At 66.3% G+C, this 26070-nt stretch overlaps 3 protein-coding genes across 4 annotated transcripts; all 3 read left to right on the top strand.

Annotated features, from left to right (window-relative positions):
- Positions 1 to 676: 676 nt before the first annotated feature.
- RECQL4 (RecQ like helicase 4) lies at positions 677 to 16386 on the top strand. 2 transcript variants are annotated; one of them, XM_067290089.1, is made up of 23 exons: positions 677 to 798; positions 1387 to 1420; positions 1629 to 1738; positions 2352 to 2495; positions 3363 to 4486; positions 4971 to 5070; positions 6926 to 7055; positions 7524 to 7643; positions 8702 to 8848; positions 9323 to 9415; positions 9595 to 9731; positions 10070 to 10153; positions 10272 to 10460; positions 10849 to 11031; positions 11214 to 11409; positions 12227 to 12504; positions 12754 to 12891; positions 13184 to 13340; positions 13591 to 13720; positions 13989 to 14465; positions 14660 to 14825; positions 15516 to 15624; positions 15873 to 16386. In XM_067290089.1, the coding sequence occupies exons 1-23, from the start codon at positions 715 to 717 to the stop codon at positions 15992 to 15994; spliced, it is 4452 nt and encodes a 1483-aa protein (XP_067146190.1). In that variant the 5' UTR covers positions 677 to 714; the 3' UTR covers positions 15995 to 16386. The 2 variants fall into 2 exon arrangements, with proteins under 2 accessions (XP_067146190.1, XP_067146188.1); XM_067290087.1 differs by having other exon boundaries at positions 8699 to 8848.
- Positions 16387 to 16715: 329 nt separating this feature from the next.
- MFSD3 (major facilitator superfamily domain containing 3) lies at positions 16716 to 20490 on the top strand. Its single transcript, XM_067292249.1, has 6 exons — positions 16716 to 16786; positions 17546 to 18239; positions 18327 to 18474; positions 18563 to 18669; positions 19782 to 19891; positions 20233 to 20490. The coding sequence occupies exons 1-6, from the start codon at positions 16784 to 16786 to the stop codon at positions 20404 to 20406; spliced, it is 1236 nt and encodes a 411-aa protein (XP_067148350.1). The 5' UTR covers positions 16716 to 16783; the 3' UTR covers positions 20407 to 20490.
- A 999-nt stretch (positions 20491 to 21489) lies between these two features.
- LOC136991447 (uncharacterized) lies at positions 21490 to 25750 on the top strand. The gene is made up of 10 exons (XM_067292579.1): positions 21490 to 21583; positions 21664 to 21949; positions 22060 to 22220; positions 22291 to 22576; positions 22660 to 23235; positions 23331 to 23491; positions 24366 to 24651; positions 24759 to 24919; positions 25002 to 25287; positions 25403 to 25750. Exons 1-10 carry the CDS (start codon positions 21490 to 21492, stop codon positions 25554 to 25556), a joined length of 2451 nt encoding a protein of 816 aa, XP_067148680.1. The 3' UTR covers positions 25557 to 25750.
- Positions 25751 to 26070: the final 320 nt, after the last annotated feature.

Here is a 26070-nt window from a genome sequence, read left to right as displayed (position 1 = left end):
CTAACCCAGCCCCCCCCAAGGGGCTCCCCCAAAGCAGCGCCCTAACCAGGACCCCCAAAGGGGTTCCCCCTGGCACCCCCTCACCCAGCCCCCCAAAAGGGGCTCCCCCATAGCAGCCCCCTAACCAGCCCCCCCCCAAAAGGGCTCCCCCATGGCACCCCCTAACCCCGATCCCCCCCCAAAGAGGGCCCCCATGGCACCCCCTAACCAGCCCCCCCCAGGGTCCCCCCACGGCGGCCCCCACCCCCAACATGGCGCCCCCCCCACCCCCGGCCCCGCCCCGTCCCCCGGCGGCGGCCCCGCCCCTCACCGCGCGCCCGGCGCCCCCCGCTCCCCGCCGGCCACTGCCCTGCCCTGCCCTGCGCCGCTCGGCCCGGCCGCGAGCTCCGCCCCCGACGCGCTTCCGGGTGTGCGCGCTGACGCGCAAACCGCCCGCCGCCAATCGGGGGCGGCGCGCCGCGCGGCGGGGGGGCGGGGCCGGGGCGCCTCGCGCGGCCGTTGGCTATCCCGGCTGTCCGTCGCGGCTCCGCCGTTCCCATTGGCCGGGGCGCCGCGGGAGCGGGAGGTTTGTGCCGGCCCTCGGCGGTGAGCGCGGCCCCCTCTCCCCTCCCCTCGATTAACCTGTTGCCGGTTATCGCAGCGGTTTGCGCGTCCCCCCCCTCCCCCCGCCCGGTGAGGAGCCGCGGGGCCCGGCCCGGCCGCTCTCCCGCAGCCATGGACCGCTGCCAGGAGGTCAAGGTGCTGCTGAAGCAGTGGGAGGCGGCGTTTCTGCAGGAGCATCGGAGAAAACCGACCAAGGTACCGGCGAGAGCGGGGGGGGGGGGGGGGGGGGGGCGCGGAAACCTCCCGGAGCCGGAGGCCGGGGGCGGGGGGGGGGGACGGGACGGAGGCTTGTGCGGAGGACGGAAAGGAGCATCCGGCTTAAATGTGGTGCTGGTGTCCCCCCCCCCCCCCCGGGGGTGCTGGTGTCTCCCCCCAGGGGACAGGCCAGTCCAGGGGCTGAGAACAACCGCGCCGCTTCTGGCCCAACTGCGGTTTTTCCAAGACTATATAAACGCCCGTCGCCAGGCAGCGGTGACAAACGTCTCTTCGTCCCCTCACCGCTGTCCCCCAGCCTTTGCGATGAGCGACGCCGCTCCGCTCTGGAAAGAAAAGGCGCTCGGCGAGTCGTGGCGCGGCCGGCCAGGCTTTGGCTTCCTCCGGAGGCCGCGGCCTTGGGTTTGAGCAGTTCTGCCCAGCGGCGAAACCTGGGGAGAAGGAGGGAAACGGGGTGGGGAAGCGAGGAAAACCTGGCGGCAAATCTCGCTTGGCCGCGAGACAACCCGCGCCCCTTCCCCGGGCGGAACCGGCATCGCCACCGCGTGCGTCTCTGTCTCTGTCTTGCAGACCGACGTCGAGGAGGCTCCGGAGGACACTCGAAGTAAGCAACCCCCCTGCGCCTGCTAATCGCGCCCCGTGGCCGTCTGCAGCTCTGCAGGGATGTGCAGCCTGGTTTTTTAGGTCAAAACGCGCATGGTGGCGGGTTGCTCGCGGCCATTACCTGGGCAAATGCTGTGTTTATAGCAAGCGCCACATACTCCAGCGATCTGGGAAAAATCCGCCTTCATAATCTGTGTTTTGACGCGCAGGGCTCTACAAGGAATATAAGGTGCTGAAGCAACACAGAGAGCGATCGGATCTGCCCCCGTCCATCCTGCTGTGCCAGCCGCCAGCTAAGGAAGCCCCGGCCGTGGAGCAGGTACCGGAGGAACCCGTGCTTTAGCTGCCCCGTGGTGGGCTCGTCTCTGGGAGTCCCGACGGGCTCAAACCGGCAGGACTCGCCTTGACGGTAGTGCTTTGGGGTCTGGGGAAGTTGCGGCGTTGGGCCCAAAGTCCATCGGAGCCGAAACCGGTGTTTCAAGAAGGCCTTTCTCCCGCTTTTCCCCACGGTGATTAGCATCCTTGATAGTTTTTCCTAATTTGCACTGAAGTCTCTTTTCTAAAGCCACGATGTGAAAGCTGGTGGGGAACAGGAGGCTTTTCTGCAGTGTCCCTCTTAAGTGGCCTTTGCTGCTTATTACCCTACAGGCAAAACTCCATTGATTCTGCCTCTTTATTAAGGTGGTTTACTTGCGCTTTGAAGGGAAAAGTGTCTATTAGCATCGTATAATGCCTAAATTTGACTTGGCAGAAGAATAAGATACGACAAGCAGAAGTGCACCACAGCCTGGGTTTTTAGATCAAACCATGTGTAGAGGCCTATTCTCTAGCTCTGCAGCCCCCTTCCCCTCTCAGAAATAACTGGGTAACCGGCTCATGCTCACAGAAAGGCTCCTGCTTGGATTTAACTTGGGTTTGTTGCGTTATTCCAGGTGCCGGACTCCGGTTGTTGGGGTGCACATCTGAACCGGCAGCCGAAGGCCCTCAAACTGAGCCCCCGTGACCAGGACACGCTGAAAGCCTCTGCGCAGTACTTCGGGATGAAGCTGAAATCGAACCTTGGAGCAGCCATAAAGGTCCGGGCTCGCAGGGCCCGGCGCTGGGGTGACGGCGGTGTGGGTCACGGGCTCGTAAAAGGGGATGCGGACAGTGTTAATGGCGCACGAGTGGCTGGGGCTCTTGGGGATGTGACACCTCGTACGTGCTGCAATTGGGTCAAGGTGGTGTTTTGGCTCTAAGCAAGCTGCAAGATGTGGTGGCTTCCACCTTAAAAACAGCAATTGCTGCCCTTGTTCTCAGGGAAACTTCTCATGCTGTGGAAGCGTCTGTAGGAGTTGGTGGCACGTGGTGGAGAGAAGCTCCTGAAGCTGTTTGTGACCCTTTTTCCTCAAATGTCACGTACGGGCTGCTTTGTAGGGAGGTGAACCTAACAGGTTCACCTGAACCTTAACAGATTTCAGGAGAACCTCAGAGCTATGGAGCTGGCAGTATCCTGGAGCGATCAGGGTCGCGTTTCGGTGCGTCCGCTTACTGCGTCGTGCCACCATTGGTTAATCCGTGCGCCAGGCTGGGGGAATCTGCCTTTCGCGCAGGCAGAGAGCCGGGCTGCGGAGGCAGGAGTCCCCGCGAGGTGGGTGAAGCATTGCTGCCTGCGGGGCCGCACGTGGCATCCGAGAGAGACCTTGGCGCGCATGACCTCATCGGTGGGACTCGCTTTGAAGAAGCTGGTAACTTCTGCCCAAGGCAGAGCTGGTGTTTTGTAGCCAGGATGGAGGTTAGGTTCGGGTGTCCACTACCTGTTGCAGTTACCACCGTGAAAAGGGTGTGGGGGGCTTTTAAGGTTTCACAGGCTGTTTGTGCCATCTCCACGTGGGCCGGGGCAGTGTAGGGCCTGTGCTGGGCGAGATGACCGAAAACCGGCTGTTATTTACCTCCAACTGCAGGAGAGGCCTCTGGCCCTGAGGAGGACCCTGACTCCGAGGAGGAAACCAGCTGTGCCCAAGCTGGAGAAGAGTTTGGAGAGCAGCGACAAGGGCCCATCTCCAACCCTGGCCCCTGGGGAGGCTTTGATGAGCAATGCAGGACGGGATGAACCGGAAGATCTCCTCTTCCCTCCCTCTCTGTCGGGGCTGGCCCCTATCGTCCTCTCTGCCGGCGCGAAGCCCAGTCCGCAGGTGAATAAATTTCAACAGCTGAAGCAGACGGTGGCCCGGAGGTTGGGCTCCCTGGATCCCGGCTGGCTGCAGAGGTGCCAGGGGGTGCCCGGACACGAAGAGGCGATGCCAGGAGAAGAGAGCTCCTCTACCGCCAACGGCAAGGACCGAGAGCAGAGCAAACCAGGCCCCGCCTCGCAGCGGGACTCGCACATCCCTTCTCTCGACCCGGACAGCGGCACTGAAGCTCAGTGCCTGGAAGGGGACAATATTCCCCCCGTGGAGAACTGTTTGCCAGAGAGCTGGAAACGGCAGAAAAGGCGCGAGCCCTCGAGGAGGGAAAACCATCATGGCGCAGAGCTGGAGGGCGGTGAGACGACTGACCCTGGGGGAGAAGAGCACTGGGCGGGAGGGGACGGCAAGCAGGCTGGAAAAGGGAAGACCGATGGCCTGAACTTGGCGCTTGAGGGCGGCCTGGGATCGGCGATCAACGGCTGCGCGGGTAAATCGGAGAGCATCTCTGAAGCCCTGGCTCAGGAGGGAGAGCGGGAAGAGGCCGTTGGGGAAACGGAGGATGGACCCGCTCGGTCCAAGAAGGTCAGAGCCTCCAGGAAGAAGAGGCAACGAGATGCTGGCGAAGACAGCGGGGCAGCTGGTCTGGGAGACGGTGCGGCTCCTGCAAAGCTCCAGCGGCCGGCCGGGTTGGCACCGGGCTGCCGGGGCTTGGCTCGGAGAGCGAGCGGCGCCGTCGGCAGGCCGAAGCAGAGCGAATACGACTGGGAAGAAGAGGACGAGGAACCTGTGGCAGCCCATGAGGAGAAAGGGAAGGAGGTGTCGGCACCGTCTGAAAACATCTTGGGAGAGGTTGAGGAGGAGGGCAAGCCCCGATCCACCAGCAGAGCCGTCGCTGCCAGGTAGGCATTGCCTTCCTGCCGGTCCTTGCCAGCAAGGCCCCGTGTGCCAATGGCCCTGCCTTTGGCACTAGCCTGGTGGTCGGGACGTCCGGAGTTTCCTCCCAGTTGTCCCCCAGGGCTGGCAGGGGATGCTCAGCCCGTGTTTTTCGGACGTGCTTTGTGCTGAGGGTGGTGGGCGCCCGTGGCCTCATCAGTCTGCTCCATCTGGGACCCTCAGAGTGGGGGAAAAAACAGATAAACACAGGCTGGAGCTTTTTTGAGTCCTGGATTCCCACGGGAGGGGAGTTTGTGCAGCACTCGGAATGGGTGGGAATGGTTCCCCGGGGCTGCTGTGGTTCCGCTCGGCGGTATCCGAGCTCTCCACCCTCCCCTGCTCCTTCCGATCGTGGCCTTTCTCCACCGCACCGGCAACGTGCTTTGCTGCGTTTTCGGACCCGGGGCGGGGAGATGTTCTGCCCGTCGTAATGCAGGTTTCTCTTTTCAGGGCACCTCTGCGGAAAGAGGGCAACTTCGTCAGGCTTAACCTCAAGAAGAAATCTCACGTCAGAGGTTACGTGTCGAAAGGAAATCGCCTTCGCAAACAGGTAAAGCGCTGCTGCCTCGGCAGGTGTTTCCGTGCTGTTAGCCTCTCCCGAATCATCTCAACGGCCCCGTCGGATATCCGAGCACCCAGCAGCGCGGCTGTCAGGGGTGCGAGGTGGCCGCGGGGAATGGCGATGCTTTAAACAGCTGTGGTGCCCCGGATTGCCTGTCTGGTCCTGACCCTCCCTTACTCGCCATGGGACCCTCCAGTCCGCTCTTAAGGAAGAATCTAAATCTCGTCCAGGTCTTGCTCTTGTTTTTCTTGTTTCCTTGTGACCCCGGGCTCTGGGGTGTCAGCTTGCATTGCAAACCGGCAGGATCCCTCTACGTGCCGGAGCCCGGTGCTGGGGCGAGCGCGGTTCCCCCCAGCCGCCTCGTGGTCACGGCGAGCCGGGGAGGCTCTTCCGTGGTGTTGGACCGCTTCCTCCACCCTGAAGGCCGGGCAAGCTCCGAGACATCCTCGGCGCCTTACGGGGTAGAAAGCTCGGTGTCAGCACGCGTGCGGGTTGCAAGCACGACCGTTAAAGATGCGTTTCATTTGCTTCTCTAAAAGGGTCGTGTTTTAGGGTAGGAGACAGCATTTCTGGTCTCTCCACGAAGATGATTGCTTTCTACGTTCAGGTGAACCTCCCCGAACTGTTCTTGGCAGGAGTGCATGTGAGACAGGGAAGCAGCCGAAGCTTGTGCTCGAAAAGCCTCGAGCCCTCTCCCCGCTCTGCGTTATGGCTAGCTATAACGGCACCTGGGTGAACAGCGTTTATGTTTTGGGGTGAAATCCTTCGGGGTCGCCTCTGGCAGGAGATGCTGGGTATGGAGATCAGCTTTCTGGGGAAGAAGTGCTGAGCTGCTGCTAGGACTCGCTGTGTGCGTCGCGCACGCGCGAGGGAGGAAAACCTGTCCAGAGGGAGCTGGGGGAGGGCAGCGTGAGCTGGAAGAAAACTGCCTTTCTTTGTAAAGCTTGGCTCGTTTGTGCAGCGTTTCTGCAAAAGCTCAATGCCAGGGCGAAGGGAGCAAGTATAAAAATAACTTGGGAACTTCTCAAGATGGTTTGTGGAGATGGACAGGCTTGGCCTTTGGCTGAGCGCTGCAGCAGGAGACTGATGTGGTGCTTCGGGACACCTCCGAGTCCGCTCCGGGACTCCTTTAGCCCCACAGCCTGCCCCCTGCTCGCTGTTACGTTTCTACGACTCGTGTACAAAGCTGCCGGTTGCTGCAGCCCAAAGGGCCCGTGACCCGGCTGGCGCACGCTGCAACTCTGTTGGGGTGGCCGCTCTCGCTTGGGGACGGGGTAGCGTTCTCCTTGCCAGGGTCGTGCGGGAGCCGCTGGTGCTCGGCAGTGCTGGATGATGCGCAAATGTATACGGAGAGGCGAAATCCCTCCCCTGACAGCTTGCGGCGGTGTTGAGTCTTGGGCACCGGTTCTCCAATGCTTCTGCTTGAGCCTGCTCTGAGGTTGTGATTCGCTTTCGCTCTTCCTTCGTGTTCTGAAAATGGTCCCGTACCTGGTCTTTGATAGCGGCCAGAGGAGATGCAGGGAAGAACAGAGCAAGCAGGTAGTGACGCTTCCCCGGGATACTTGCTCAGGCTCCAAATCTCCTGGATTTGGGCCCCAAGATGGGATCCTGGTATTCAGTAGCCCTTGATGGGTTTTTCTTCTCTGCCTGCGCACCTGGAAAGGGGACAGTAAATTCCTCTCCCAGGCACTTGCGTGAGCTTCCAAAATGCAGCTTCTGCTCGGGTCGCTTCTGCCTCTCCCTCCTCCGCCGATGAAGGGGTCCGGGGCTCTTTGCTTCGCAGCCGCGTGCAGCGTCGCCCCACGCTGGTGTGTTAATGCTGGCGGTCGTGCTCGCTTTACAGGTGTGGAAGCAGAAGTGGCAGAAGAAAGGAGAGCAGTTCGGAGGAGGCGGCGGGTCCCTCGATAGAAGCTCGGACGTCTGCTTCAGATGCGGCAGGACAGGGCACTGGGCGTCCACGTGCGGGGGCCGAGGTAAGGCTTTCGCCCTCCGTTTCCCTGACCGAGCTGCAGGCCGGGGATCGGATCCGGCAGTGGGGAGTCTGCCAAATCCAGAGAAAACGGCTGTAGCAGAAGAGAAACCCGCGCTGGGCGTGCAGCAAGCGCGTGTGACGGGGGCTGGGGGCGCGGAGCCGGGCTCGCAGCGCTTCTCGCCAGCACCGGCAAAGCTGCTTGCCGCCTCTGCGCGAGGGTCTTGCTTCCCCATCTTCCCGCTGCTAACTGAAGGACCTCGGGGAAAAGAGCTTGTAGGAAGAGAGGGTGAAAAGATGAGGTGTGAATGGAACTAAATGGAGAAGGGCACTGGGACCCTCTCTGCCTCCAAGTGACCGAGCTCTGCAGGGACTCCTTTGGGAGGACGGAGCGGGTGATTTCCAAGCCCAGGATGGCCCCGTTTCACGGAGCGTTTGGGTCTGACCGAGTGCGACTGCCCCTCGCCAACAGGCCCAGCCGCTGCTAACCCGCCGCCGGAGGAGACCAGCCTCGCGGCCGAAGAGGAGGCTCCCTTGCCCACGCTGGAAGAAGTGGCCCGCATGACCAACACCGCGTACCGAGAGCTCTCCGGTGAGACTCCGAGCTGTGGGGCTCCTCCGTGGGGACGGCGCGGGTGGCGACTTTGCTTGCCGAGCTCCCGGCCTGCCTTGTTCTCCAGTGACACCGCGGTTGGCTCTGGAGCAGCAACGCTGCCCGGGATGAACTTCTGGAGGCCACCAAATTGCGTCCTTTCCTTTCCCTGTGGGAAGAGAGCTGAGAGCTGTTGGTTTGCATGGGATGCTCGAGGGTTTGCATGGAACCAGATGGTTGTCTCAGCCGTTGGGGTTCGTGCTGGTTAGCGAGACGCAACCCCTCTGGGAACAGCAGCCCTCTGGCTGGCCTGCACTGGCTGGCAGGCCTTCCCCGGGTCCGAAGCAGCCTAAAATACATCTCGAATCCTCCTCTTCCTTTCACCTCCTGGCTAATTCTCCTGTTGCAGCCAGTGAGGCTCTTCTGTGGCCTTCCAGAGCCCGGTCCTTGGCGAGCGGTAGCTTTTGGCTTCTCTGCATTGGCAGATAACAACGTGGCAGGGTGGTTTGAACAGGCGAGTGAAGCCCGTTCAGTTTGCGCTGGGCCGGGAGCTACGTCTGCCCGCGACGAGGGGTCGCTAGTGGCTCTGCAACAGCTTGTCCCTTTGAGCCAAGCGGAAGTGCCTGGCTAGAGGTCACCCCGGCCTCTTGGCCGTGACCACTGCCCCGAAGACCTGCCTGGCCCTTCCCCTGCCCCAGCGAAGGTGAGCCCATGTCAGCTCGCTCGCTCTGCGGGTGGCTGCCACAGTCACTGTCACTGTCCCGGACCTGCGCTAATAAGCTGGGGAGGGAGAAGAGACAGTGGTTTTGGAGGTAGACGCAAGGTCAGAGCGTTGCGCACCAGCTTCTCTGTCTGGAAAGGGCCGCAGCGGCCGGGACGGGGCCTCGTGCTGCGCTGGGGGGGCAGGTTGGCGTCCGGGAGGTTACGGACCCACCGACGTGGCTCGCTCCCGTGCAGTGGGTGCCGAGGGTGGGTGGGGGCCTCTCCCATGGGAGCGTGGTAGGAAGAGCTGCCCGTGGGCCGTGTGGCACGTGACTTTTCAACTTCGTTCCCAGCAGAGAGCAGAAGCAGCGGCCAGGAGGGGCACGAGGAGGTTTCGGAGGAGGCACCGTACCTGGATGTGCAGAGGCCGGCGTATGAGCCGCCCGCTCCCCCGGCCCCGATGGAGCCCCTTTACGGCCTGGGGCCGGACGGGAAGGTGAGAGGTAAGGTCCCTGCGTTCCTGATGGCGAGCGAGCCGGGCTTGTGGCCGCTCCCACCTCTCTGGGGCGCGCTCGCCTTTGCTCCCGAGCCATCGCTGCTCGGAAAGGTGCCGTCTGCAGAGCGGTCATCAGCCCCGTTCGCTTCGCGTGCTGCGTGGAGCACGTTGCTTTGCGAGCCGCAGCTCCAGCTAGTCCTCCGGGGATTTACAGCCCTGCGCTGGGGTAGGGGTACGGGCTGCGTTGCTACAAGACTTCTCTTAATTTGCTCACAGCCTCGTTTCCCCAGGGAGAACAGGCTGCTAGCGCAGGGAACGGAATCTGCCATTACTAGGCAGTTGGCCACACGTCGCTCCCAGAGCCCCCGCTGCAGCTCCCGGGTCCTTGCTGGAGGGCTGGCAGCTCCCTCTGCGAGCCCAGGTGCTCCTTGGGTTCCTGTGAGCCTGGTGTCTGACTGACTGTGGGTTTCCGCCTGTGCAGAGACCCCTGAGGAGGTGTTCCAGGCTCTGTCGGAGCTGGGGTACAGCTCTTTCCGCCCAGGCCAGGAGGTGGCCGTCATGAGGATCCTCTCAGGTGGGTTTGCTTCCCCTCGAGCTTCCTTCACGCAAGCTGCCCTGCTGTTTGGGATCCCCCTGCTCCCCCTCCCCTGCGTGGCGCGTGGGGCGGTGCGTTGGGGGCAGCTGGGACGTGCCCGGTTTGTCCCCGTCTCCGCGGGTAAGTTCCCAGCCTCTCATTCTGCCCGTCTGAACCAGGCCTGTCCACGCTGGTCGTGCTGTCGACTGGGATGGGGAAGTCCCTGTGCTACCAGCTCCCCGCGTACCTGTACCACAAGCGCTCCAAGTGCATCACCTTGGTCGTCTCCCCGCTGGTGTCGCTGATGGATGACCAGGTACCGGGACCTGGCTTTGACGCCAGGAAGAGCCCAAGCCTGGTGGCTCCTCGGCACTCTCCTTTGCCCTGGCTCCTGTAAGGGGCTCGGTGCCTGTTGTCCTGGTGTCATCAGGGTTGGTCTCTCCTAGCCGCATCCCCGGGCAGGGGGTGGGCTGACCTTAAAAGCTCCTTTCCGGAGGTTGTATACACCAAAACATGGAGGTGGACAACCAAGGGGTTCCTCCTCAATTACGTTCTGACCTGCGCCCATGGTGATGCCTGACGCGGGTTCGAGCAGAGCCCCGGCGTGCTGGGCTGCGTGGCTGCGCCCACGTGGGTAACGGGCTTTGCTCCCAGGTTTCGGGGCTGCCCCCGCGCCTGAAGGCCGTCTGCATCCATTCCAACATGAGCAAGGCGCAGCGGGAGGCGGCCGTGGAGAAGGTGAGGGCTCGCGGCTCGGACCTTTCGGGGGAGAGTTGTGTGCAGTGGGAGCAGGTAAAACGCTCCTGGGGCAGCTCTCCTGCCTGACGCGGCGCTCCCCGCCCCGTGCGTCCCGCAGGTGAGGAAGGGCGAGGTGCACGTGCTGCTGCTGTCCCCCGAAGCCCTGGTCGGCGGAGGCGGCTCGGGCTCTAGCTGCTTGCCCTCCGCCGATCAGCTCCCCGCCGTGGCCTTCGCCTGCATCGACGAAGCTCACTGCGTCTCCGAGTGGTCCCACAACTTCCGCCCGTGCTACCTGCGGCTCTGCAAGGTGCGAGGCGGGGAGGCCCCAGCGCCGGGGCTGGGAGGTCACGATGGGGAGGGACGCCAGGGCTTGTGGTGCCCCACGGGAGGCAGTGCTTTTTGGGAGAGGGGGTGGCAGCAGGAGCTCAAGCAGCTTGTCCTCAGGGAGCCAAAGATCAGGAGCGAAGTTGGCAGCGGTTGGGCTTCGCGTTGCCCGTGCTCTTGGAGGCATCCTTCCCTGCGTCCTGCCCCGAGCGGTGGGGTTTGTAACGTGGACACTTCTCGCTTGGGAGAAAATGAGCAGCTCTCCTGGGCGCTGGAAGAAAGGGTCTTCCGCTCTGCGGGAAGCTCTAGCAGCGGAGGTAAGACCCCAGCCCCTGGCCTTGCAGGTGAGCCTTGTTTCTTCTTCCTTGCAGGTTCTCCGGGATCGCCTGGGTGTGCGCTGCTTGCTGGGTCTCACGGCTACTGCCACCCTGGCCACGGCACGGGACGTGGCCCAGCACCTCGGGATCCAGGAGGGTGAAGGAATAGCCGTGCGCTCTGCAGCCGTGCCTCCGAACCTGCGTCTCTCCGTCTCCATGGACAGGGATAGAGATCAGGTAGCGGCGAGGACAGGGCTTGAAAACGAGATTCCAGTTTGTTGCGGGGATGCACCGGTTTTGGGGCAGACCAGTGAGGTATTTCTGGGAGAGGAGGAGAGTCTCAGCCCTTCTGTAGGTCTTTCCCGAATAGCGAGCTCCACGGCACGAAGGGAGGCTCATCCTCTTCTGTGCGTTTGCAGGCCCTGATCTCCTTGCTGCGGGGGGAGCGGTTTGGGTGCCTGGACTCCATAATCGTGTACTGCACGCGCCGGGAGGAGACGGCTCGCATCGCGGCGCTCATCCGGACGTGCCTCCAAGGAGTGGTGCTCAGGGAGCCGGCGGCAGCCGGGGAGCCGGGGCAGGACAGCAGCGCTGGGGAAAGGAAGAAAGCAAAGGGTAGGAAACGTGGCCCTCGCTCCGGCCCTGGAGGCAGATCCGCTAACACGGAGAGCACTCGTCCCTGCTGCGTGGGGCCCCCGAAATGCAGCGGTGGCTCCATCAGCCACCTTGTGCTTCAAACCCTCATCCACCCCGGGCGCAGAGCGCTGCTCTGGACGGCAGGATCGGGAAAGCGTTTATCTTCTGGCTGCATCAGAGATTTTAGGGCTTTGATTTTTCTGATGACAGCCTATAAGGACAGACGATTATCAGCCGTCGTTTGCACCAGACTTTGTTTGTTTTTTGTGTGCAGGGAGCCTTCATTGTGCTGCTCTCTGGGGCTTTCTCGCCAAACCTAATACTTGGGGCTTGGAGTCTTTGTTCTTGCTAAATCTATAACTTCTGCCACCTTGGCCAAGCTCTGCCTTCTCCGAGTGCTGGAAGTTTGGGCCCTTGGGATCCCGCTGCACCCTTTTCCCCCAGGTGCACAGCACACCTCAGCCGTGGGCTCAGGTTAACAAATTATGGTGCAACGGAGACTGCAGCAGGCACCGGGTAAAACGCACTTATTTACGACCCAGCGAGAGAGGCTTAAGACAATGTATGTGGCTGCGCGCCTCCGGGTCAGCGCAGGCAGCGGGGTTTTCACCCGCGCTCCTTCGCTCTGGAGCAAGGGTGCCCTGCTCCTGCTCAGCAACGTGCCCTGCCAGCAGCTAATTTCTGCACAGACAGGCTGTGGGTGCGGGTGTTTGCTGTTCGTTATCATCCCTGATTTAATTAGTAGCTGCTCGCGAGGTGCTTTTGATGATTTGCTGCTTTGTTCTCCACGGCGCAGCAAAGAAGAGCGTCCGACGCCCTCTGAAGTGGGTTGCCGATGCCTATCACGCCGGCTTGTCCGCCGCCGAGCGCCGCCGCGTCCAGAACAACTTCATGTGCGGCCAGCTCCGAGTGGTGGTGGCCACGGTGGCCTTCGGCATGGGGCTGGACAAGTCGGACGTGCGCGGCATCGTGCACTACAACATGCCCAAGAACTTCGAGAGCTACGTGCAGGAGATCGGCCGGGCTGGTCGGGATGGCGAGCCAGCTCACTGCCATCTCTTCTTGGACCCGGAGGTAATGCCTGCCAGCAGGGTGCGAGGTTTCTCCCTAAAACCTGGGGCTTCCCCCAGATGTGGCCCTTTGCAAAGCCCTGAAACCCCAGTCCCTTTGGATGTCTCCCTGGTCTGTCTCCCGAGGTGACCCAGGGAGCTCTTGGGCCTGGCCACATCGCAGCCCGTGGGACCTCGCTCGCCCGCGCGGGGCCTGGAGGCTCCCAGCGGCCGGGCTCACCGCTGCCTCCGCTCTCCCCCTCTCCCCCCCCAGGGCGGGGATCTCCATGAACTGAGGCGACACATCTACGGCGACACTGTGGACTTTTTCACCGTCAAGAAGCTGGTGCAGAAAGTTTTCTCTCGCTGCAAGTGCCTGGAGCTTCATCGGAAACAGCAGGACATCGCCAGGGTGAGGAAGGGGCCTTTGGCCTTGTTGGCCCTCTGGGTGCAACCGAGGACTGGTTGCCCACCCTTGGGGGGCCCCTTGATGGTCCCATCTCATGTAATAGGCTAAAATGGCAGAAAACGCCGTGATTTTGGGGGGGGAAACCAGCTGGGCTGTGCGAAGGGCCTGTGCGTGCTCCGCTCGCGGAGAGCAGGATCCTGCCCGTTCCCTCCGCCGCTGTGGCGCACGGTGAACCCGCTGCCGCCGCGCACGGCAAACCTGCCACCCCGAATGAACCCGCCGCGTCGCCTCGCAGGGCGGGGAGGTGGAAGATGCCGAAATGGCCGAGCTCTTGGAGGAGCCGGAGGACGGCGCCGCTCCGCAGAGCGCGCGGCAGCAGCGGGTGTGCTACAAGCACGAGCGGGCCATCCCCATCCAACAAACCGTGGAGTCTCTGGACGTCCGGGAGGAAGGTGAGGGGGGCATCGGTGTGAGCCTGAGGGGGTGTCGGGGGGCTCCTGCGGCGGGGAGGAGGACTGGCCTCTGCCGGCAGCAGGAGGGCAGTGGAGACGGTGGACCTGGAGAGAGTGGGATGCGGCACCAGTTTGAGGTGCAGGAGCTGCCCCAGCCCCGTGCGAGGCAGTGGCAAAGCGAGGGGGGGTCAGCAGCCATGCTAGACCCCTCGGCAGCCCCCCAGCTCAGCTCTCCTCTCCTCTCTCGCAGGTATCGAGACCCTGCTGTGCTATCTGGAGCTGCACCCGCAGCGCTGGCTCGAACTGCTGCCCCCCACCTCCTCCTCCTGCCGGGTGCTGTGCTACGGGGGCCCCAAGCAGCTCAGGACCGCGGCGAGGAGGTTAGAGCGGTGCCACAGCGCAATGACAGCGCTTGGGGTAGTATTATCGGTCCTGGCGTGGCCCCCGTGCCGGGGCTGGACCCCTCTCCCCGCAGCGCGGGCGGCTTCTCTGCCTGGTGGAGGTGCAGGAGCTGCCCAGCAGCTGGAGGAAGAAATCACCCAAATCCAGTGCAGCGCCAGCGTTGGGTGCTGTTAGCTGGGGGCCACCTCGGTTCTCGGCTTCGAGCGAAGCACCAGCAGGTTTTTTTCTGCTCTCTCCTGCCCTCAGCTCTCCCCCCATCGCTGTGTTCCTGGCCCGGGAGCGCCTGGCGGGGAGGGATCACAGCCGCGCCAGCGCCGTGGAGTTCGACGTGGTCTCGCTGAGCGACTCCATGGGCTGGGAGGTGGCGCTGGTGAAACGGGCCCTGCGCCAGCTCCAGTGGGACCCACGGCTGCAGCAAGGTACGGGATGCTGCGCGGGTGATGGGTGGCACCGGAGGGGCTGCGCGTCCCTCCTGCGCCTCCGGAGAGGCCGCCGGATGCTGCCGCGAAGGCTCAGCACAGCTTTTGGGCGTTCAGGCGGCCACGGCACCGGGAAGAGCGGCGTCCTTGTGGAGTTCGGAGACCCTTCCTTCCACCTGCGTGCCTACGGCGACCTCACGGACCGGGAGCTGGACTCCGTGTGCGACTTCCTCCACCAAAGGGTGGTGGCCCGGGAGAAGATGGCTCTCGGCCAGCTCCGCGCCTGCTTCCAGGCCTTCCAGAGGTGCGTGTGGGCAGCGGGGAGGGAATCCAACTCTGGGGGCCGGCAGCAGCCTGGCTCCGCGCCACGCACCCCCGAGGGAAGGGGGGCTGCTCCTTGGCACAGCTTCCCCGGGCCCGTTTCGGAGCTCGCAGCCAGCTCGGCCCTCCGAGGCGGGAGGGACCCGCGGCGCGGCTGACGCTTGCGTTGCGGAGCAGTGTGGCCTTCCGGACCTGTGCCCCCCACCCCGAGCACGCGGAGGAGGAGAGGAGCTCCCGCCTGAAGGCCTTGCTCAGGGACTACTTTGAGCAGAAACCCGGCGGAGAGCAGGCCGAGCCTGAGCGCGAGAGCGATGCGGAGGAAGAGGCCCTCAGCGATGCCAAGGTGAGCCGGTTCCCTCTTTTAGCGAGAGCTAAAAGCTAAATCGGAGCTGAAGCGGGAAGCGTTTAATCTGCGTTTGGGCTTTTGCAAAGAACAGGCAGCTGCTGCTCTTCATCGCTGCTGCCGGGGAAAGAACTTGCCCGCAGTGTCGAGGGCTGCAAGAGAAGGGGAGGAAACGCTGGGGTGACGGCTCTGCGGGGTGTTCTGCAGGAGGCAGGAAATGATGCCTGGCGGTGGGCTCTGCAATTCCCCGTGCGATTACAGAGGGGTTTTTGAGCTAAAACAGAGCGTTTTCCCTCTGTTTTGCCCAGTCCCTTCTCCTCCCCCAGCACCTCCTCCCATTCCTCCCCTTCCCTGCGCAGCCCAGCTCTCCCTGGGTTGTCTAACGCATGTCTTCCACTTTTGGATGATCGACGCCGTTTCCAAGCGATCCGCTTGTGCCACCGCGGGCAGACGGGTGCTGCCGAGGGCCTGGCAATTAGGGGGCTTGTTCCCCTTCACCAGCAAGGGGAGGGCAGGGGGATTCGCCGCCAGACCCCCTCCGCAGCTACTCCCTGCCGCTGGGTAAATCGGGTTTTTATCTCTGCGCCCGCTGAGCAGACCTGCGTGGTTATTCCTGTCCGACCGAGACCCTTCACGGCTTTGGGTAAGGAGGAGAGGGAAAGGACCAACCCTGCGCCCTTGCCTTTGCAGCTACGCGACTGGGAGAGCCAGATCCGTTCAGACGTCCGGCACTTCCTCTCCATCCGCCAGGATGAGAAGTTCTCCGGCAGGGCCATCGCCAGGATATTTCACGGCATTGGTAAGGGGGAGGGGGGGGGAAGGTGTGGAACTGGGTTTCTTCCAGGACAGACCCCTCCGGCCCGTGGGGGGTTGGTGCTGGGGCTGCCCGCTCCCCTTCTCCTGTGCTTTCCCAGAGGTGTCCGCGCATCCGCAGGGCCAGCACGGGGCTTCCCCTCCCTCTAGTGCCAGCCCGTGTCATGGCTCGGGGGCTGCTGCAGGCTGCCCTGCTTGCGGGGGCTGAGCCCGGGGGGGCTTCTCTCCACGCAGGCAGCCCCTGCTACCCGGCGCAGGTGTACGGGCGCGACCGCCGCTTCTGGAGGAAATACCTCCATTTCGACTTCAATAAAATCATGCGCCTGGCGGCGGAGGAGATCCTCGGGAGCAGGTGAGGGTGCGGAGCGCTCGCCCAGGACACCATGACGGACTGCATCGGTCACCATGACAGACTGCATCGGCCGCAGGATTGCATCCATCCGGACCGCCTTGCCCCGCGGGAGCCCCGAAGCAGCCCCCTCCTCTTCCTGCTCCGGAGGAAGGCTTCCCTGGATCACCCCTTTGCCCCTCCGTAAGGCGAAGGGGAGGAAGAACGGTGCTGGCTGCGGCAGGGCTTGCTCCTGCCTCCCCTGGTGTTTGTGCCCCTTTCCCTTCCCGTCGTCACCATGGGAAGAGTCAGCCGGGGTTTGGCACCTCAGCTGTCCCCAGCGCCCTGTGTTGTCCCCAGCTGCACCTGGGGCTGCAGCTGGTTTTATCAAGGAACGAATAAAGGACAAAAGACCTTTCACCCCACTGTCTGTCTGTCCCGGCTCTGGGGCACTGGGGGCTTTGGGGGGGGGCCATGGGGCAGGTGCTGTGGTAGGGGGACCAGGGGGCTGGGTGCTATGGGGGGGAGGGGGGAGCTGTGGGCCTGGGTGCCATGGGGCGGGTGAGGCTATGGGCCTTCTGCCCCAGGACCTCCACGGCCATAGAGAAGAGGGCACATGGGCCCAAACCGGCCCGCCTCCTCGTACCATCGAGGAGTTAGCCAGAGTGGAGGCCCTCGGCCAATGGCGTCTTGCGCAGGAGGCGTGGCCAGCCCGAGGCGGGAAGGGAAGCGGCCCGCTCTAGCGCTCCCTTCCGCCTTCTCTGTGGCCGCGGAGGCCCGCGGCGGCGGTGGCCCGCCGCGTGCTGGTCGGGTTGCCATGGTAACGGGGGGGTTGTCGGGGGTGGCCAGGCCCTGTTGCTGTGGCGGTGCGGGGGGGGGCTGTTGCCATGGCAACGGGGAGGGGTCTGTCGCTATGGCGATGCGGGGAGGAGTTTATTACCATGGGCTTAGGGGGCTGTTGCCATGGTGATACAGGGGCCCTGTTACAGTGAGGTGGGGTGGGCTGTTGCCATGGTGATGCAGGGGTGTCATCCCTATGGTGATGTGGGGGGAGGAAGTTATCACCGTGGCCGGGGGGGCTGTTGCCATGGTGATAGAGGGGTCAGTCACTATGGCGATGGGGGATTGTCACCATGGTGATGTGGGGCAGGGGGGTCTGTCACTATAGCAATAGGGGGAGGGTTGTTGCTATTGTGAGGTGGAGGGGTTGGTCACTATGGTGATGGGGGGTTGTCAGCATGGTGACACAGAGGGTGTCTGTCCCTATAGCAGGAGGGAGAGGGTTGGTCACTGTGGCAATGGGGGTGGTCGCCATGGCGATGCAGGAGGTCCATTGCCCTGTTGATCGGGGGGGGGTCTGTCACCATGGGGATGCAGAGGGGTCTGTCACTATGGCAGCATGGGGGTGGTCGCCACGGTGATGCTGCCACTATGGTGACAGAGGGGGCCCCCCCCGTCCCCACGGTGACAGGCTGCCATGGGAGGTGGGTCGCCGTGGCGATATGGGGCCGGGCGCTCGCGGGGTGCCCCCTGCGCCGGCACACCCCGCGAGCGCCCGCCGTGCCGTGCCGTCCCGCAGGCGCCGGGGCCGGGCCGGCGGCTGGCGGCGCTGGGCGTCCTCTACTTCGTGCAGGGGCTGCCGCAGGGGCTGCAGACGGGGCTGCTGCCGCTGCGGCTGCGCGGCGCCGGGCTGCCCCTGACCCACCTCGGCCTGGCCCGCGGCCTCCTCCTGCCCTGGCTCCTGAAGCCCCTGTGGGCCCCCGCCGCCGACCGCTGCCGGGCCCCGGCGGCCTGGCTGGCGCTGAGCACCGGCGCGCTGGCGCTGGGCAGCCTGGCCTGCGCCCTGCTGCCGCCGCCCGCCGCCGGCCTGCCCGCCCTGGCGGCCCCGCTGCTGCTGCTCAACCTGCTGGCAGCCCTGCAGGACGCGGCGCTGGACGCCGCCGCCGCTCGCCTCCTGCCGCCGCGCCAGCTGGGCCGCGCCGGCGCCCTCCAGGTGGTCGCCTACAAGCTGGGCGCCGCCGCCGCCGCTGCCGGCGGGGGGCTGCTGGCTGCCCCGCGGCGCCCCGGCCCCGCGGCCGCCGCCGCCGCCACCCTGCTGGCCGCCGCCGCCAGCAGCCTGGCCGCCCTCTACGTCTGGAGGGCGCCCGAGCTGCGGCTCGCCCCACGGCACCCACCGCCGGCGTCGAGCCTCCGCCCCGCACGCCTCCTGCGGGAGCTGCTGCGGGCGCCCGGCACCGCCACCATGGCCGGCTTCGTCCTCCTCTACAAGCTCGGTGGGTGCCCGGCGGGGCGGCTCGGCGGCGGTGGCGGCAGCAGGCTCCCCGCCGCGGCTCGGCTCACCGTGCCCCTTCCCCTCGCAGGCGAGCAGGGCGCCGGCAGCGTGTTCCCCCTCTTCCTGCTGGAGCGCGGCTTCACGGCGCGGCAGCTGGGCTTCTGGAACGGCGCCGTGGCCGCCGGCTTCTCCGTGGCCGGCTCCCTGCTGGGCGGCGAGCTGGTGGCCGCGCGGAGGTGGGCACCGGCCGCCGGCCCCGTGCCCCGGCCGCGCCAAGCCGCCGGCGCCCGCTGAGCCCGGCCCGGCGGCGCTTTCTCCCCGCAGGCCGCCCCTGTCCCTGCTCAAGACCTTCCTGCTGCTGCGCTTCTGCAGCCTGAGCCTGCAGACCCTGCTGGTGTTCGCCTACCGCGGAGGCATCTTCGCTTACAGGGGTGAGCCGAGCGCCGCGGGGTCCCCATCCGGGCCACGGGCTCCCGAAGCATTCCCTGTTCCGTGCTTTTTTTCTTCAACGTTCCTTGCGATAGCTTAATCGTTTCCAACGGGGACGTTCAGGTCGCTTGAATTCCCTCTCCGTCGGGGCTCTGGCCGCTGTCGCGCCTCTCTGCTTTGGGCAGCAGTCCCGGGACGGCGCGTTGTTTTCCCCAGCATTGTTCTCGGCGGTCGGAGGCTCCCTGGTTTCCTCCGGTTCTCCTCGGCCTCGTAGCTTAAGGCTGAGCCGAGTTATCTCAGCAGGCATCCAGGTCGCTTGCCGGGGGGAGTCGGGACACGACGTGCCTGAGCCGCTCCGGTGAGCAGGCTCCAGCCAGGCTCCGCTTTGAATGTGCAGAAAGGAGCCGGGCGGCCTCTTCGGGAACAGCTTCTTCCCTCTGGGAATGGCCTCTCCGCAGCCAGCCCTTGCTCGGGGGGGGGGGGGGGGGGGGGCATCAAGCCCTTTGGCGGGGGTGCCAGCCCGGCACCTCCGCGCAGCCCCGTTTCGGAGCAGCCCCTCACGCAGCCGCCCGTCCCGTCGTGCTCGCGATGCTCCATCACCTTTCTGAAAAATGGTTAAAAAACCCAAGTGTCTCTTGAGCTTCCCGTCTCCTCGCGAGGAAGCCGGCGGGTGGGAGACGGCGCCTTTGCCCCCTGCTCCGACCTGCTCAGGTTTGCTCGTGCCGTAACCATAGCTCGGCAATTCAGCTTAGCCCGTTACTTCGCGGCAGCAAATGCCTCTTGCCGTCACCGCTGCGGGATGGTCCGAGTTGGGATGAGCTTCCCCGGGGCAGTCCCGGGGGTTGCCCGGCCGTGCGGGATTCCCGGGAGCTAGCCACGACCGTGCCGCGGGTGTGCCAGCCCCGTTCCAAAGCTTCCCCAGCTCCTTTAGCCCTTTGGGCTTGGAGGGAGGTGAAACTCCTGCTGGAGAAGCGCTTAGCAGTCGCTTGCTCCCGTGCTTTGGTTCGGGATGGCAGCGGAGCGGCAGGTTGTCCCTTAGGCCAGCCCGGCACCTCGGATCCATCCCACCTGCAGGGCGCGACGGGGTAGGACGGCTCGTGCGTTTCTCTTGCAGCCGCCGCAGTCCTGAGCGACTGCGCCCAGCACCTCTTCGCCGGGACCGTCACCACGCTGACGTTCAGCGCCATGATGCAGTGCACGCAGGGGGCGGACGCGAGCATTCAGGTACCTGGGGCAGAGTCACGGTCCTCGGTTAAACTAAATTTCCTCCTTGATCCGGGCTGGTTTGGAGCCAGACTGGTTCCTCGTGGAAATATCAACCTTACGTGGATGATCGAAGTGAAAGGGAAATTTAATTTAACTCAGGACCGTGACTCTGCCCCCGTGTTGGAGGACCCAACCCTGGTCCTCCTTGCTCTCCCCGCACCGTCCCATCCCCCTAAGCACCGAGCTTTGTCCGGGCTCCTCCGGACAAGCCGTCCTGGGGGACGGGACTGCGAGCAACGGTGGGGCGTGCGGTGGGCTCGGTGCCACCCGCGTGCTCGACCGCGCCGTTGCTCTCGCAGGCCACCCACTACAGCTTCCTGGCCACGCTGGAGGTGCTGGGCAAGCTGGCGTTCAGCACCGTGGCGGGCGGCGTCGTGGAGCAGCTCGGCTTCCCCGGCGGCTTCTGCTGCTTCCTCGCCCTCTGCCTCCTCGCCTTGCTCTACGCCGCCGAGGCCTTTCCCACCGGGAGCTGACGGGCTGGGGCGCGCGGATCTGCGGGAAGGAGAAGAGCAGCCGCGGTTTAGCTGCGTCCGCGATTAAAGCGTGCGTTCGACGAACCTGCCTGCTTTCTCTCCATCCGTGTCCGCGCTGCTCCTGCCTCCCGGAGAGCCCGCTTCCAGGTCCGGCGCGCGGGAGATGCCAAGGTGGGAGCTGAAGTCGGCTTGGTGCCTCTGTGCAGGCTCTGAGCTCGCCCGTTCTCAGCACGCCCGGAGCTGGAGCTGCTGCAGGTGGGAGCGGAGGGGCCCCGCTGCCCCGGGACCCCCACCGGGCTCCACCGCTGGTCCCCATCACTTCTCGGGAATTAAAGGCAGTTTCCCACCGGCATCCCCGGAGAGAGCGGCAAGGCCTCCGTGCCAGCGGCCTTTTAAACATTAACCCGGCTGCCTGCGGTGCTGCTCCGGGCTGGATCCCTGAGCGCCAAGTCCCTCCTCCTCTTCGGCCTGCACCAGCCCCACGGGACGTCCCAGCTGCCGGCGGCGCCTGCCGTAAAAGCCGAGGGCCGGCGGCGGGAGCCAGCGGGTCCCGCTCGTCCTCCCACCGGCAGCGTTTTCCTCCCTGGCCCGGCGGAGCAGCCGGCTGCTGCTCCCGGCTTGGCAGAGGAGCCACAGGCCCGTGGTGCTTTCGGCTGAGAAGAGGCAGCGTGTGGGTGAGGTCTCCTATCCCCCGGCATGGTCTCCTTGCAGTTATGCCCTAGCTTTAGATCCAGGGGTTTTTTTTTTTTTAGTGCTCGCGTATCGTTTTCTCTTGATTTTTAATCAAAAAAGCCCTGCAAGGGGGGGCCCAGGCAAGCGCGGAAGGGATGCGCGTGATTTGGCGTATGGGGATGTCGTAGAAACCCTAAAACCAGCAGCGATGAGCTGGGGAAATGCGGTTTATACCGAATTCACAGGTGCGCTGAGGTCCGGGAAGGGAGCAGAGCCAGAGCCGTTGCGCCTTCCCCCCACGGTAAATCGGCGCCGGGACAGCAGAGCCCGAGGGGGACGGAGAGGAGGGGAGCCGGCATCCGGGTGACGCCGGGTGACGCCGGGTCCCCTCCGTCCGCAGGCCGCGCTGGCATGGCCCTGCCCTGGCGCCTGCTGCTGCCGCTGGCGCTGAGCGGGGCGCTCGGGCGGCGCGGGGCCGCGCAGGGCTGCATCCCGCCGCCGGCAGGTGAGAGCCTGCCGTGGCGCCCGTATCCCCGGGAAGGGTGGTGCCCGGACACCCCGGTGATGGCCCCCCTCTGCCCGCAGCCTACAACGCGGCCCTGGGGCGCCCGGCATCCCAGTCCTCCGTCTTCCCCAACTGCAGCATCGCCGCCAACGCGGTGGACGGCAACCGCGACGGCGCCTGGCCGCACGGCTCCTGCGCCCGCACCCTGGAGGAGCCCGAGCCCTGGTGGGCCGTGGACCTGGGCGCCCGGCACGCCGTGGCCGCCGTGCTGGTGCAGAACCGCCGCGACTGCTGCTGGGAGCAGCTGCAGGGCGCCCAGGTGCACGTCGGCGACGCCGGGGGCGAGCGCGCCAGCAGCAACCCCCTGTGAGCTACGGGGGGGGGGGGGGAACCGGCGGCGGGGCGGTGCACGGTGCACGGTGCACGGCGCCGGGCGCCCTCCGCCTTGTCCTGATTGCCTCCCTCGCCCTCGGCAGCTGCGGCACCATCGCCGACGCCGGCCCCGGCTCGCTGAGCGCCGTGTGCTGCCACGGGCTGCGGGGCCGCTACGTCTCGGTGCTGCTGCCGGGGCGGACGGCCGCGCTGGCGCTGTGCGAGGTGGAGGTGCTGCTGCAGGGCTGCGCCCCGCCGCCGGGAGGTGAGCGGGGACGGGGACGCTGCGGGGGGGGGACCGCACCGGGCAGCGCCTGACGCCTCCGCGCCCGCAGCCCCCAACGCGGCGCGGGGCCGCCCGGCTGCCCAGTCGTCCACCCTGGACGGCCGCAGCCTGGCGGCCAACGCCGTGGACGGCGACGGCGACGGCGACTGGGAGCGGGGCTCCTGCTCGCGCACGGAGCAGCAGCCGGAGCCCTGGTGGCGGGTGGACCTGGGCCGCCGGCGCGCCGTGCACGCCGTCACCCTCGCCAACCGCCGCGACTGCTGCTGGCAGAGCCTGGTGGGCGCCCAGGTGCACGTGGGTGACTCGCCGGCCGACGGCGGCAAGCGCAACCCGCTGTGAGTGCCGTCCGTCCGTCCGTCCGTCCCTCGAACGGCGCGGCGGGTCCCCCGCTGACGCGCCGCCGCTGCCGCCCCCGCAGCTGCGGCGCCGTCCTCGACGTCGGCCCCGGCTCCGCCAGCACCGTGTGCTGCCGGGGGCTGCCGGGCCGCTACGTCTCCGTCGTCATCCCCGGCCGCGTCGACGCGCTGGCGCTATGCGAAGTGGAGGTGACGGCGCGGAGCTGCGTCCCGCCGCCCGGCGGTAAGGACACCGGCGCCGGGGACGCCGCGTTTCCCGCAACTCCGCGGGGAAACGGGAGCGGGGAGGTCCCAAACTCGCCGCTCCGAGGCTCGGGGGTGACGCTCGGCATCGCTGCCCGCGGCCCCGCAGCCCCCAACCTGGCGCTGCGGCGCCCGGCGGCCCAGTCGTCCACGGCGCCCCGGGCCGGCGCCGCCGCCAACGCCGTGGACGGCCACCGCGACGGCGCCTGGCGCCAGGGCTCCTGCTCGCAGACGGCGCGGGAGCCCGAGCCCTGGTGGACCGTGGACCTGGGCCGCCGGCGCGCCGTGGCCGCCGTGGTGGTGAGGAACCGCCTGGACTGCTGCTGGCACCGGCTCAAGGGCGCCCGGGTGCACGTCGGCGACTCGCTCGCCGCCCACGGCACCGGCAACCCCGTGTGAGTGCCGCGGCGGGCGCCTGGCGGGGACCCGCGTGTCCCCTCCCCTGCCCCGGCTGGCGCCCTCACCCCGGCCTCGGGCCGGCTCTGCGCAGCTGCGGCACCATCACGGACACCGGCCCCGGCTCCACCAGCACCGTGTGCTGCCGGGGGCTGCGGGGCCGCTACGTCTCCATCGCCGTGCCGGGGCGCGAGGAGCGGCTGAGCCTCTGCGAGGTCGAGGTGCTGGAGGAGGGCTGCGCCCCGCTGCCCGGCGGTGAGGGGGGGGGGGGAAACGGGCGCCGGGCCCTGTGCTGCGCCCCCGCGCTGCAACCCCTCGCTGAATCCCCTCGCTGCAATCCCTCACTGCGTCCCCTCGCTGCACCTCCTCGCTGCGCTCCCTTGCTGCACCCCCTTCCTGCAAGCCCTTCCTGCACCCCCTCACTGCAATCCCTCGCTGCAACCCCTCGCTGCAACCCCTCGCTGCAATCCCTCACTGCACCCCCTTCCTGCAATCCCTCGCTGCACCTCCTCGCTGCAATCCCTTGCTACAATCCCTTGCTACAACCCCATCACTGCACCTCCTCGCTGCAACCCCTTGCTGCAATCCCTTGCTGCACCCCCCTCTCTGCACCCCCTCGCTGCAATCCCTTGCTGCATCCCCTTACTGCAATCCCTCGATGCACCCCCTCGCTGCATCCCGATGCTGCACCCCCTTGCTGCAATCCCTCACTGCAATCCCTCACCACAACCCTTCGCTACATCCCCTCGCTGCACTCCCTCACTGCAATCCCTCACCGCAACCCCTCGCCGCAACCCCTCGCTGCAATCCCTCGCTGCAACTCCTCGCTGCAACCCCATGCTGCACCCCCTTGCTGCAATCCCTCGCTGCAATCCCTCACTGCAATCCCTTGCTGCAACCCCTTGCTGCAACCCCTCGCTTCACCCCCCTCGCTGCAACCCCTCGCTGCAACCCCTTGCTGCCACCCTCTTCCCTTCGGGCCCCTTGGTGGGAGCCAGGGTGCAGCCCCCCCCCAAATCTGCACTCTGCCCCGAGGTGGGTGCGAACCCTCCAAGCCGAGACGCCCCCCCCCCCCCGGGCGCCCCATTTTGGGGGGGGGGAACCCACCTCCGACTCCCCGCGCCCGCAGCCCCCAACGCGGCGCTGGGCCGCCCGGCTGCCCAGTCGTCCGTGCTGGACGCCACCAGTGGCGCCGGCAACGCGGTGGACGGCAGCCGCGACGGCGCCTGGGCGCGGGGCTCCTGCGCCCACACGCTGGAGGAGCCGGAGCCCTGGTGGCGGGTGGACCTGGGCGCCCGGCGCGCCGTCTACGCCGTGCTGGTGCAGAACCGCCGCGACTGCTGCTGGGAGCAGCTCAAGGGCGCCGAGGTCCGCGTGGGCGACTCGCCGGACGCCCGGGGCCGGCGGCACGGCGTGTGAGCGGCAGCTCCCCCATCCCTGTCCCCGTGCCGCCCCGGTCCCCGCCGGCAGGATGGGGTCACCCGTGCCGTCCCCCGGTCTCAGCAACCCCTGTGCTTTGCAGCTGCGGCATCATCACGGACGCCGGCCCCGGCTCGCTGAGCGCCGTGTGCTGCCACGGGCTGCGCGGCCGCTACGTCTCGGTGCTGCTGCCGGGGCGGACGGCCGCGCTGGCGCTGTGCGAGGTGGAGGTGCTGCTGCAGGGCTGCGCCCCACTGCCCGGAGGTGAGCGGGGACCGGTGCCGCGCCGGTGCATCCCCCACCTCTGACCCCGGCACCCACCTCCCTCCGCCCGGCGCCTTCGCAGCCCCCAACGTGGCGCGGGATCAGTGGGCGACGCAGTCCTCCACGGCGGCGAGCTCCGGCGCGGCGGCCAAGGCGGTGGACGGCAACCGCGACGGCGTCTGGCAGCGCGGCTCCTGCAGCCACACGCGGCGCGAGCGGCAGCCCTGGTGGGCCGTGGACCTGGGCGCCCGGCACGCCGTCTGGGCCGTGCTGGTGCAGAACCGCCGCGACTGCTGCTGGGAACGCCTGCGCGGCGCCCGGGTGCACGTCGGCGACGCCGCCGGCGAGCGCGCCAGCAGCAACCCCGTGTGAGCCGGCGCCGCTAGTCCCGAGCATCCCGCATCCCCTCCGGCGCCCGCCGCCGGCCCCCCTTCCCCGGGCGCTGGCGCCGACGCCGCCGTCCCTCTTCTCTCCCCTCGGCAGCTGCGGCGTCATCACGGACGCGGGGCCCGGGTCGCTGAGCACCGTGTGCTGCGAGGGGCTGCAGGGCCGCTACGTCTCCGTCAGCATTCCCGGCCGGGAGGAGCAGCTGGCGCTCTGCGAGGTCGAGGTCTACGGCACCTCGTCGGGCTGGTGAAGGGGCCCCGGGCACCCAGCTCCTTCGCTTTGCCTCCCATTTCTTTTTCCTTTCTCTTTTGGCCAGCTCGCGACTGAGCTGCTGGTTTCTCAGCGCTGCCGAGCTCGGTGTGGCGCTCGCCGGGAGCTTGGAAGCAGTTTTTCCGGAGCATTAAAACCCCCGAGAGAGGAGCAAACACTGCGCGGGGCATGCACGTTCCCTGCGAGCATCCTGCATCCCCGGAGCATCCTGCATCCCCAGGGTGTCCTGTGTCCCCACGATCCCCCATGCCGTGGCGCGTCCTGCATCCCCGCAGCATCCCCAGGGTGTCCTGTGTCCCCACGATCCCCCATGCCATGGGGCGTCCTGCATCCCCGCAGCATCCCCAGGGTGTCCTGTGTCCCCACGATCCCCCATGCCATGGGGCGTCCTGCATCCCCGCAGCATCCCCAGGGTGTCCTGTGTCCCCACGATCCCCCATGCCATGGGGCGTCCTGCATCCCTGCAGCATCCCCAGGGTGTCCTGTGTCCCCAC

The sequence above is a fragment of the Apteryx mantelli genome, chromosome 2 (assembly GCF_036417845.1).
Source record: "Apteryx mantelli isolate bAptMan1 chromosome 2, bAptMan1.hap1, whole genome shotgun sequence".
Classification (NCBI taxonomy): domain Eukaryota; kingdom Metazoa; phylum Chordata; class Aves; order Apterygiformes; family Apterygidae; genus Apteryx; species Apteryx mantelli.
This window is presented reverse-complemented; position numbering and strand designations above follow the sequence as displayed.

Coding starts and splice junctions, on each gene's coding strand:
- RECQL4 (XM_067290087.1), top strand. CDS start 715: ATGGACCGCTGCCAGGAGGTCAAGGTGCTGCTGAAGCAGTGGGAGGCG. Junction 1,421..1,628: donor GGCTCCGGAGGACACTCGAA/GTAAGCAACCCC, acceptor TTTGACGCGCAG/GGCTCTACAAGGAATATAAG. Junction 10,461..10,848: donor GCTACCTGCGGCTCTGCAAG/GTGCGAGGCGGG, acceptor TCTTCCTTGCAG/GTTCTCCGGGATCGCCTGGG.
- MFSD3 (XM_067292249.1), top strand. Junction 18,240..18,326: donor CGTCCTCCTCTACAAGCTCG/GTGGGTGCCCGG, acceptor TTCCCCTCGCAG/GCGAGCAGGGCGCCGGCAGC. Junction 18,475..18,562: donor GAGCTGGTGGCCGCGCGGAG/GTGGGCACCGGC, acceptor TTCTCCCCGCAG/GCCGCCCCTGTCCCTGCTCA.
- LOC136991447 (XM_067292579.1), top strand. CDS start 21,490: ATGGCCCTGCCCTGGCGCCTGCTGCTGCCGCTGGCGCTGAGCGGGGCG. Junction 23,236..23,330: donor CACGGCACCGGCAACCCCGT/GTGAGTGCCGCG, acceptor GGCTCTGCGCAG/CTGCGGCACCATCACGGACA. Junction 24,920..25,001: donor CTGCGCCCCACTGCCCGGAG/GTGAGCGGGGAC, acceptor GCGCCTTCGCAG/CCCCCAACGTGGCGCGGGAT.